The sequence below is a fragment of the Parus major genome, chromosome 19 (genome assembly GCF_001522545.3).
Source record: "Parus major isolate Abel chromosome 19, Parus_major1.1, whole genome shotgun sequence".
NCBI lineage: Eukaryota > Metazoa > Chordata > Aves > Passeriformes > Paridae > Parus > Parus major.
Window position 1 is genome coordinate 905,987 of NC_031787.1, and position 12,251 is coordinate 918,237.

General features: G+C 46.3%; 1 protein-coding gene and 1 long non-coding RNA gene across 2 annotated transcripts in view; both read right to left on the reverse strand.

The window, feature by feature from the left end:
• The window catches only part of AUTS2 (activator of transcription and developmental regulator AUTS2), a 668,592-nt gene that overhangs the window by 25,958 nt on the left and 630,383 nt on the right, over positions 1–12,251 (reverse strand). The window contains exon 7 of the mRNA XM_033519007.1: positions 1–250. Within this exon, the coding sequence (XP_033374898.1) occupies positions 1–250 (250 nt within the window). The remainder of the gene's footprint in view (positions 251–12,251) is intronic.
• LOC117245299 overlaps positions 6,024–12,251 on the reverse strand; it is a 20,267-nt gene continuing 14,039 nt past the window's right edge. The window contains exon 2 of the long non-coding RNA XR_004499876.1: positions 6,024–11,707. This is a non-coding gene — a long non-coding RNA (uncharacterized LOC117245299). The remainder of the gene's footprint in view (positions 11,708–12,251) is intronic.

The window sequence follows — 12,251 nt, forward strand, 5'->3', positions numbered from 1 at the left end:
GGCGGGGCTGGGGCCTCCGGGCGCGGGGCGAGCGCGGGGCTGGGGCAGAGGCCCTGGGACGGCGGCTCCAGCGGCGGCGGGGTCACCTGAGGATGGGGGTCTTTAGGCACCACAGGCTCAAGTATTGGGTCTTTGCTGCTGTCCTGGCTCTTCTCTTGGCTCCTTTCTAGTCCTGATATTTTGGGGACAGCTGGGCCCCTAGCACCAGGGTCGGCATTGTCAGCAAGCGCGCCAACTCCCAACTCTTTATCTGCAACAGCAACAACACAGAGAGAAAATGGTTAAACGTGAGCCAGACCAGCCCAAAGGCACTGCTGGGTCACTCACACCCCGGGCACTTCCATCTTGCTACCATCAAGAACCATCCAGGCGAATGTGAAACTGAATCAAATCCATCTGGCCCAGTAACTCCTCAAAACAAAACACGTGGCAGAGGAGACAGACCTGCTCAGTGCTCCTGTTCTCCATCCTTGTTACTCATCATCACTCCCTCCCTGAGAGCAAACTGAGGGAACTGACCCGCTGAGGGAGCCAGCACCACGGCAGCTCTGTGCTTCTCACAGAATGTTTAAGTTTGGAAAAGATCTTTTGCCATGTTCACCACTAGATCATGTTCAATCCCCGTCACCCTGCTGTGTCTGTGACTATCACTGGCTTGGCTCCATCACACCAGGGAGCAGCCAGGGCTGCTCTGGGGACACCTGTAGGTGACCCAGGTGATTCAGGTGACCCGGAGAGACTCTGTAGATGGGAGAACCAGCAAACACTTCCCTCTGGAGACATGGATTTGTGTAATAAATACAGGCAATATGCAGCTTTCCATCACTGTTTCTCTTCCTAACGTGCAAACCACTAAAATTTGACCTGAACTCTGCATTCTGGCTCCTTTGTCCCATCTGGGTGTTCCTAAAGAGTTAAAGGTTGGCCAGAGGTGGCCAATTGGGAACATCAGAGCCACAGGAACAGCCCAGCTGTTCTCCACTGACAAAAGGGCCCTGTTGGAATTTGCCAGATGTGACATTCCTGGAGATTGATCAATGCAGAACCCTCTCACTGTGCCATGTTTGCAGATGGGTTCAGCATGTCTGGGAGCAGCAAAGAGCACAGGAGGTGCCAAGAGCCAGCACAGGCTGTGCCCTGGCCACCAGCCCACCAGTCCTGAGTGTCCTGAGCATCCCTGACCCTGGGGAATGAAATCCCCTGAGGGACACCCCTGCAGGACCAGGTCAAACTCACAGTGGAAAACCTTTCTTCTAAACATGAAATCATCCAACTTTTCCATGTCCAGGTGTGAGACAGCTGGGTTTGGAGTGTCACCCAGAAATGAGGCTGTACCACATCCTCTCACTCCTCCTGCCTGCATTTGGGTTCAGCTTCTCCATGCCTGGCCTCAGGCAACTTCAGGGATCAGCTCAGAGCCAGCACTGAATATTCCACTTTCCTGAAAGTTTTGGATTGAGTTCCAAGTCCTCACTTCACAAGTGGGAAAATTACAGGAGTTTTCAGTGTTCTGCAGCATTATCTTTGGGACTGAGCATTCAGTCCACCAAAGAAATATTTTTATCATTTAATTTAAGCATCATTTAATTTAAAAACGGTATTAATTTTCTTTCACTGCTTTGGTAAGCTGAACTCTTGCTAACACTGTATCTGCCTATCTCGAATTTTCTCCAAACTTCTTAATGCAAGATAAAACCCCAGATCTTTCAAACCTATTTTCTCCAGCTTTATCGTGGGTAAGAGGGGAGCTGGTACAAAGTGTCACAACCAGTACAAACCCCCAGGATATCTCTGGAGTCAGGAATGCAGGACAGATCCAACCCACAGACCACCAGCTCTCTCCAAGTGCTTTACCAGGCCTGAAGTAATGAATGAGATTGCAGCCCTGATTGTCCATTTCATATTGATTAGACGTCGGTCAGGGCGATGTGTGCACAGGGAGAGGCAGGTGCCAGGAGCTGTTACCAGCAGCAGGGAGCAGGCTGTGGGTGCAGCAGCCAGCACACATCAAACAGGCCCCAGAGCAGCTCAGCTCTTCTACTGCATACACAGAATTTGCTAAAAACAATTTCTCATTTTTAGCACACAGTCGTCTTTCATCCTAATTTCCAAGGACACTAACAAAGCATTTGATTATGCAAATGAAGAACATGCCTTCGAAAGCACAGCTCCTTGCAGCTCTGTCATCTGCTGATAGCAATTACTCCACAGTGAGCAGGTATTTAGCACAAGTGAACAGCAAGGCTGGTGACACACTTTGTACTTAATTATAAAACAGAGAAGAAAATCATTCAGGACAAAAGATTTTGCTACCTCCTGTTAAAAATGTTTATCCTCTGCACTGAAAAGGATTTAATTGTCAACAATGAAGTTGCAGATCAATGAAAAGAAGCACTTAGTGGGATTGTACAAGATGCTGACAATTCTTCAGTCACTGAGCTGCTTCTGGCCTTGATTTGAGAGTGCAGAGTCCTCCAGTACTGCACATGAAACCATTTACTGCATCCAGCTGTTAAACAGAACACAGTCCATCAATGTAACTCCTATAGCTGTACACTGGGAGCTTCTGAGAGCACTTGTTTATTTTTAAAAAGCACCTCTTGATTTAGTACAAAGGAATGGGGTAAAGCTTTCTAGAGGGAAGCGAAGAAGGGAATATCCAAACACCCCTGTCTGTCAGGAACCCTGGCATTTTGTAAGTAGAAAGGAGCTGCAGACAGGTGCAAGAACTCAATCCTGCTTTAACACACACAGCCAAAGGTTTATTTCCAATGAAATCTCTTGACTTCCTAACCCATCACCTCAGCACAGGGTTAACTCCATCAGAGGACAAGGAGAGGAAAATATCTTGAGTTTATCCATCACCCCCCTTTCCTTACTATTGATTTGCCTTGGCTACAGATCCACAATATTCCCCCAAATGCCCATGACATCTGCTCATCCCACTTGTGTGTGACAGGATTACTTGAATGAGCTTGAACAAAACCAGCTTTCAAAAGCAGCTTGAAAGGTATAACCCTATGAACAGTGATCAAATGTAACCTGACAGTTTAGTTTAATACACTGAGGACCACAAAGATGTGTGTGATATGTTTATACAGCAAAATATCACCTCCATTCCCCCTGAGAGGTGTCACACCCCCAGCTCACCAGCCACACAGCCCTGGCTCCTTTGTGATTTGTTCTTTACAGCCAAAGATATTCTGATTTTAAAAGCATGATGCCAGTAAAAGCAGAGAGCTTAAAAACACTTGCTAACACTAAGATGGAGCTCAGCATGACCATGAAAATTCCCATTTTTAATTACAACTATTCCAGCTCACTGGTGTCTACAAGGAAACTTTGCTGAGGTTCCACATCCCAGCTCCCCCATCAGGGTCACTTCACACTGTTCTCATGCTCAGCACTGTTTTCCTTGTGTTCCTAATGCTGCAGAGAAAAAGATAGGAATTAGAGAATTCACAGTCAGGAGGGCTGGAAAAGCTCCCTAAGATCACTGAGTCCAACACTGCTGAGGCCACCACTGACCCACATCCTCACATGCCAGACCTGCACATCTTTTAACTCCCTCCAGGGCTGGTGACTCCATCCCTGCCCTGGGCAGCTGTGCCAGGGCTCATCCAACTGCCCAGGAAGGATTCTTCTGTCTGGGCTGTACCAGTGCAGAAATGAGACTTCATTGTTTGTGCTCAATGAAGCGTCACATCAAATGTGTTAATTATAAATGTCCAATAACACCCAGCTCTTTGCAAATTGTCTGAATTTCTTGGTACCTTTTGAAGCAAAGAAAGTGAGCATGACCGCCCTTGTGAGCCACTTGTTAGTCCTGAGGCAGATGTTGTCTCGAGGGAAGCTCCAGCTGAGGAGTTTCACTGCAGAGCTGGGGATCACCTGCCCACACAGAGCAGTGAGAACACCCTGTGGAATTGCTTTGCACATGGCTGTGCTCACCCTCAGGACACAGCAGCTGACCTGGCCACAGGGAAAGCAGCAGAGCAGCAGCCCAGGGGGATTTTGGCACGGAGGAGAAGCCGAGCACATCCTGAACACGGCAGGAACCAACACTGGGCTCACAGCCCACACAGCTCAGCTCAGCCCAGAGCCTCACTCATCACCTGAATAGCCACAAGAAATGGCAAGCAGAGAAGATTAAAGCCAGAAGTGCCCCACACTGTTCCTGGGATGTGGTTAATGAGCTGGCAGGACACAGGACTGGCACAGCAGTGTCCCACACGCAGAGAGGACACCAACGTTGGGGCACGACGGCTGAGGCTGAGGATGACCCCAAACACGGGGATTTTCTACCCAAACTGCAATCATTAGCCTGAGTATGATTCATAACAGCATTTGAAAAATGTCCTGTGCTCCTCAGTTTAATTTTGATTCATGTTGTGCCTTGCTGCTGAGGCTAATTATTATCCAGCAATGGTGCATTCAAAGCCTCCAGCCTCACGCACAGGACTGTGTGGTGTTGCCTCCATGTGACAGGGAACTGTAATTCTAAAAGGATTAAAAGTTTAGCAGCACAGCCATGTAAAGCAGAAAATGAATTGTTCACTCTTCTCATCTCTGTTTGGAAATTAGATTACCGGCTCCAAGTGAGCTGAAATACAGAATGAGGCAAATCTTTGTGATTAGCTCACAGGTGGCCAGTGAGCCTTTCTGTGCCTCAAAGCCTGGCAGATTCCCATTAGCTGCAATAATAAAAGAATGTGTACTTATCCCTCAGCCCAAGCCCTGCCCTGTGCCAGCACAGCTACCTGCTGTGCTAATCCTCACAGCCAACATCATCACCCTGAGCTGCGAGCTCCGAGGTTTGCTCAGCTGTAGGTTGGGATATTTGGGGTGTGGGGTTCATCCCTGGCCAGCCCCAAGGAATTGGGGTGCTGGCAGCAGCTGTTCCCAGCACTGAGGGAAAAGGCTCTTTATATAAAATCAGTTTGTATCATTCACCACCAGCGCTTCAGGCTCTCTCTGCAGGAGCCACCTGAGTGTCACCACAGCAAAACCCACCTCATTTTAGCAGAAACTGGTGCAGAACAGCAGTGGTCCATTCCATCTGGGATGTGGTGCTCACTCACACCAGCTGCAGATGCAGAGGGACAGCAGGATCCTCTCACCCAGCCACAACCCACACACAGGGAAACCTCTCCAGGCCCTCCCAGCACGGGGCTGCTTCATAAAAGGAACCTTGAGGGCTTCTTCCTCTGGCAAACTGATATCCCACCTGGCAGAACTGTGATAACTTTTTTATTATTTCTGTAAACATCTAATAATCCTCTGAACCCTCCTAAGCTCTTTACCTTAACATTACCTTCCACCAGGGAGCTCTACAACTCAACTTACAATCTTCTTTTCTTCCTTCTGTAGAATTACTGAACCCTTAAAGTTGGAAAAGGCCTCTGGAGATCATCACATCCAACCTTTGACTGCCATACACAAAGTGCTGAATCCTCTTGTTTTCTGAACCCTTCCAGGCATGGGGACTCCACCCTGGGCAGCCTGTGTTAAACCACTCTTCCAGTGAAGAATTTCTTCCTAATATCCAACCTGAACCTTCCTTGGAATGTGTGAGGCAGGGAGATGGGAACCCATCTCCTTATTCCCACGCTACAAATTTGCCAGAATATTTCAAGTTAACTTCATAAAATTTCTTTTCCATCAAAAATTTACAAACCTGTGGAGTTGTGTACCCGTGCTTGAGGCCCCAGCCCTTGGCCTGCCCAATATCCCACCTAAACCTGCTCTCTTTCAGCTTCAAAATAAAAGAGAAAAGTCCATTTGCATAACTGTTTTCATTTCCAAGAAGCAGGAGGAGACAGATCTAATCCAATCATCCTAAAATCCATGGGGCTGCAGGTGGCAGTGTCCAACAGAAAGTTCAATTCCTTATAAATTATGAATAGCCCCCACCTGTGGCATGAAATATCCATCTTGGAGTGAGGGGAACCTTGACAAATAACATTTATTTAAGTTTAAGAAAAATACTTTAAAATTGAGAAAAAAAAACAAACTTCAGACACTTTCAGTTTTATAGTATTTTCAATTGTTTTCACAAAGGGAGGTAGAACTAAGCCCAAGCGTTTACTGGGTGCTTGAAGACCAAATCAAGCACATACGATGTTTCAACAGCAGCCCAGTGAAATAATCAATAACCTCCAATTCCAGTTATTGACTTTTGCACACCCTTGCAGGCATGAGACTGCAGATGAAGGCACTAGAATCACCAGATTGTTCAATTTGCTCCTGCTCGGATATTTCACACTGACATTTTTATGATGGTGTGTGGAAGCTTCTTTGAGAGAAGCTCTTGAAAGTCCGAGTGGAGTTTAGCTCCCCAAATTCCCTCTTCTGCTTCATTTTGGGATCCAGGGCTGCTTTATGCATAATGGAAATATAAAATATTTCCCTCTCTCTGTTTTGTCCTCTCTTACAGCTTGAAAGAACTTCAGGAAGAAAAACACCTGTTTAATCATAGCAGAATTACAGAAGATTACACATCTATAAACTGCATTACCATGGAAAAACAGTGCCTTTGTGTGCCCCACAGCCCTCCCTGCAGTGTGGGATTGGCTTCCCTGACATCCCATCTTGTCTTTTTATGAGACTGTTCCGATAATATAATTCTGCACTCTCTAACAGCCACAATAACAACTTGTTTGGACCACTGTGAACCAGCAAGAGCTCATTAAGTCTTAGAGAATGTTTGCAGCTGTTTTGGCACGGGTGTGATTTGTTATGACATGGGAAAGCTCCATTATTTCACCAGGTTTAATAGGTAATAGATATGCCCAAGCACATCCTTCTTGCAAGGCTACAAGGAGCTTTTAGCAATAACCCTTGAGGATGTATTGGGCAAACTCATCTTGCAACATCTTCAGATACACAGAAAAAATGATGTGAACTATGGAAAATCACCGTGATTCAGGGACAGTGCACTAGACTAGAAGATTAAAGTTCTGCTCCAGCTCCCTCAAGATGCAGTTAGGTCAGTGCTTGGCCCTGTTTCCCTTTCCAGGATTTAGATGATGAGCTTTTCAGGGCAGGGGCTCATGTAAAACAAGAATCAGCTCTTGCTTAAGGCCTCTCTGTATTCGTTTCATGAGAATAATAATAAGGACTTAAAAAAAGGTCAAATTCAAGCTTGGCAGAATGCCAGAACTCCTCACTGTGGTTCAAAAAAGCATTTGAGTAAGTAAATGTAAGATATAATAATTTATTTCCTTGCACTGCTCCCTTTTGTGTTTGAGATGTTTGAGAAGTTCCTCACTGGGTTTTTTCCCTTTCCTGTGAAGCTGACAGCCATGAGCATTTAATAATCATGTCCTGAGCTCATGTACCTGGTTTTCCATGGGACCCTGACAACCACTGATACATAAAATCATATATAATCCTTACATAACATGCAGAAGGCTGAAACCATACTGATCTCCAGTGCAACAAAGCAAATACACAGAAAATCAATATAAATACACAGAAAATCAATATAAATACACAGAAAATCAGTATAACTACACAGAAAATCAACATAAATACACAGAAAATACACAGAAAATACAAAGAAAATCACGTGGGGCCATTAACACTTAGAAAGAAACTATTATGAGCTCCATCCAGCAGATCTACCCAGTGTGAGACACTTTTATCCCACACATTGGCACATACCTGCACACCTGTGCACAGGTACACACACACACAGCTGTGGCCACTGTGGGGAGGATTTTTTTAAATTATCATCAAGGCAAGGCTGTCAAATTGATTGTGGGGGAAGGAGGGAGGGCAGCACAAGGAAATGGTTCTGGCTGAAGGTCGGGACCCACATTTGCTCCTCACCCTCCACCTCTGCAGGGATCCAACCCCTCCTGCTCCCGGGAGATGCCAAGCCTGACATTTGTGTTGGAAGCTCTCCAGCACTCACTTCAAGCTTCCTAAAGTTTGTTTCTGACTAGAAGGGGAAAAAAAAAGTCCTGTTTAATTAACATTTACCAGCTACCAGCAGTTTTACTGGAAACTGCTGAAAATGTTTTACAGCTCATCCTGGGGAGGGCTGAGGTGGTGCCACCATGAATACATGAAGTGTTTTCTCTAAGTCACTCTGCTTCGAGCAAGGCTGAAAAATGAACTCTAGGTACAAAGTGAGTTCAGAGATAAACACAAGGGTTTGGGAGACACAAAACTCTGTGGCCCAGGAAATAAGTAAAGGAGGAGATGACAGAATCCCAGGGCTGGAAGGGACATTGAAGCTCATCCATTTCCACCCCTGCCATGGCAGGGACACCTCCCCCTGTCCCAGGCTGCTCCAAACCCCATCCAGCCTGGCTTTGGGCACTGCCAGGGATCCAGCAGGATGGAGCTTCTTCTCCACAGAGTTTCCTCCTTGGTGCCATCGTGGCACAAACCCGCCCGGCAGGAGAATTCACTGCCCTAATCCTCCCTCCTTCACAAAAACCAGATTAGCTCCAAGTTAAACACTCTTGTTCCCTAAATTTCCTCCTTGTCACGATGCCATGGGAAGCTCTTAATCTTACAAAAGAGCCTGAGGACATAGTGATGCCTCCCTGTGAAGGCAGAAAGCAGCCCACAGTGCCAAGATAAAGCCGAGCTATTAAACTAATCCCAGAGCTGGGGATGTGCCTGCAGCAGGGCCTTTGGCTGCAGCTGCAATTTGGTGAGCTTCATCCCCCTTCCAGGACTCGTGACACACTTGTGCAAGTTATCAACAGCAAAGGAATCAACTCCACTGGTGATTTATCCCGGGGAGCCGGAGGTAATGGATGCAGCAGGCCGTGCTGGGGCCCTTGGGGACAGGCCCTGGGGACACAGGGGAGGCTGCAGGACAGAGATGGAACATCCCAAACCCAAAGCACGAGCTCTCCCACGGCTGAGGAGGCAGCCAGAGGTGCAGGTGGTCCCCAGAGGGCTCCTGGAGGTGATGGTTCCCCCTGGGATGTGGCTGTGGCCTGGCAGAGCCCGAGGCACAGCGGGGGCTGCCTGCAGCACGGCTCCTGCCAGGGTTAAAGCTGCTCTCACTCAACTGAAAGTGAAAATCCCCCTCAGCTTGATTAAAACAGCAAAGCCCTCGCTCCCAGCCAAAGAGCAGAGCACTTTGTTTATGAAGCCAGCGATCTTCATTTCACCCACAAGCCTGGAGGGAGAGCACGGGCACTTTGCTGGAGCCTGCTGAAAGCCAGGGCAGCACACCCGGCTTGGTTCACCCCAACTCTGCTCCACACAGCCAAAAACACGGCCAGGAACTCCATCCTGCCCTGATCCCCATGGCCCTGCACAGATCCATCCAGCCATGGACCACAGGATCTGCTGGATCACAGCACTCCCTGCACACAAACCCTCTGCATCACTAAAGACACCTCACACAATGCTTGCAAAACCAGCTCAAATACCAGGGAGTGACATCAAACACTGCCTTCTCTCATTTTCTATTGTTATGATCAGATAAAAAAGGAAAGGGAGATTTTCCCCTGAATGTCTCTTTAAAGAATTTCCAACAGCTTACACACAAAGCATTTAGACACTTTAATTTCCACTCCAATATGAATACTCTAACCCCAAATGAAACTTATTAAAAATTAAATTCTTATATTAAGTTTAAGATGCGTCTCTTTTCTCCCCAGGTCCCATTAAACACTCTCCCTACGCACAGTTTAGAAGACAGAAGAGATCCTAGAGAATATTTACAAAGAGAACAAAACCCCCTGAGGGTTTTTATGTTACTACAACATTAATCTATTTTAATCACACAACAGATTAAAAACAAACAACATTAAATGGTTCTGCAAAGCACAGACCAAAAGCCTATCTTTGTTGCACAAAAAAAAACAAAAAAACAACAACCCCTCAGGAAAAAAATAAAGTGCTTGGAAATAGGGTTATTACAGTGCTCCAGAGACAGAGCACAGCAGAATCAAGACTGGGCCACAGAGCTATGGGTGGGGAGATCACAAAATCCCAGGATGGGCTGGCTTGGAAGGGACATTAAAGCCCACCCAGTGCCACCCCTGCCATGGCAGGGACACCTTTCACTGTCCCAGTGTCCAGCCTGGCCCTGGGCACTGCCAGGGATCCAGGGACAGCCCCAGCTGCTCTGGGTACCACCATCCTCACAGGGAAGAATTTGTCCCTCTGTCAAACCTAAACCCATTCTCTGTCCATTTGAAGCAATGTCCCTTTCTCCTGTCACTCCAGGCCCTTGGAAATAAACTCCATCTTTTTTTAGGCTCCCTTCAGGCACAGAAGGTCACAGTCAGGAGAGCCTTCACTGCTCTTACAGCTTGACAAAACTTGGTGGTGTTTTCAGTCTCAAGTATAAAACCCACCACAAGTCAGTGCCCCCTCTTAGGAACCTGCTTTAAAAACCAGAGGATGTACATTCAGGGCTTGCTTTATTTGCATTGCAGTTTTCAGCTGCATGAAAGGAATGCCTTTCCCATAATGGTATTGCCTCAGCATCTAAGATAACAACAAAAGAGATGATGAGACTTCTGATAAAATCATGAAAGGCAGTAATGCTGCATTTATTACCACTCCATGGTAATTCAGCTTCTCTTAGTAGTGGTAAGGGCCTCTCTAACAGCAGACAAGAGCTGTTGTTGAGTTCTGCTAATGATGTAGGAACCCAAGCAGCAGCTCCTTCCAGGGCCACACACTTGGCAAGGTAACATTATCTCTGCATTTTACAGGTTTGCACAGTAAAAAAATCACTCTTCAAAACCATATGCAATAATATTGTGAACGAACTTTAAGCTGCTTAAGCAACCATCAGCTCAAGAAAGGAAGAAATGAAGTAGCTGTGCCATGGTGAATAATAGATGGTGTAAATGTGTGTCAGTGCCACCTTCAGTGGCTGAATCCCTGCAGGGTTTTTCCAAGCACCTGTTTGAAACTGCAGAGGCACCATACCCACACCTGGATTTAAACCAGCTGCTACAGCTAGGAGACATCAGCTTTAAAAAATACCTGTAAATACCCAAGGATAATAAATACTCAGCTCCATGTTAATCCAAGCTCCTGGCACAGCACCTTTGAGCCACAGAATCATGGAATAACTAAGGCTGGACTCTAAATCATTGAGTCCAACCATCAAAAACTGAAAAATGACTTTCAAAACATCCCCTCTCACACCACAGTGTGAGGACAGGGTCCACTTCCCATCCTGATGCTTTATCATTCCAAATGTACAATTATCCACCCAATGTACAGCTCCAAAGGATCCCCAACACCACGTGTGAGTGAGTGTGCATTGAATAGTGACTCGGAAGGAAAAGCTCCTCTGTCTGCAGCAGCAACACAAGGGTGAGATCCCAGCACTGGCACAGCCAAAGGGCTTGGGGGAAAGTGTGAACGAAGTTCTTTATCTTCCTATTCCCAAAATAGTCCTGGGTATCCAGTCCACAACTCAAATTTTGGATATCAGGAACGACACCAGAGCAGCTCACTGAAGTAAAAATTATTCAGGGAGGAGAATTTCACTCAGATCAGTGCAATGATTATTGGTTGCAGTATCTGATAACACAAGACACACAGCAAAAAAATCAGAGTAAGAAAAATATACTTTTCCACTTGTGCTATTTTCTTGAAATTTAATTTTCAAGGGATTCTTGATGCCAGCCTTTTCCCACAGCAGTCTGCATCAGGCATCATTAAGTCTGGGAGCTGGGCTGGGTTACCATGTACAGCCTCCTCTTTGCTACTGAAAAAATAGAATTACTCTTACTAAATGGATTTCACTTTTTTAAAAAAACAGCAGAACACGTTGTCTTCTAGACTTTAAATTCCAATACAGCCAACTAAATTAAAACAAAGTACACACTGCCAAATGTTCTCGTTAATAAGACTAAAATCACTCTACAAACTGAACACCAGTTAATCTTCCAGCTAAGAATATCACGTGGAGAAGATGAGAGGGTCTTGCCAGTAATCTTAAAATGAAGACTGATAAAGCAAAAAATAACTCCCAGCAGCTTGTGCTCTGTTAATGTTCTCGTTGGTGGTGAATACAGCCAGTGTCAAGGGGTGCTCACTGATCCAGGGCCACGGTGCCTTTCCAAAACCATCCCCAGGATGAGACAGTCCAGAAGGGTTTTATTTAACACAGGCTGAAAAAGTGCTTTCAGCCACTAAATCCCTTCTGAAAGAGGTGGCCTTGTGTTTGGGCATCAGCCCCTGCTTCTGTTGTGTTGTTGCCATAACAGAGGGGAGCTCTGAGTGCTGGGGTGTCTCCTCTGGCCCCAGGC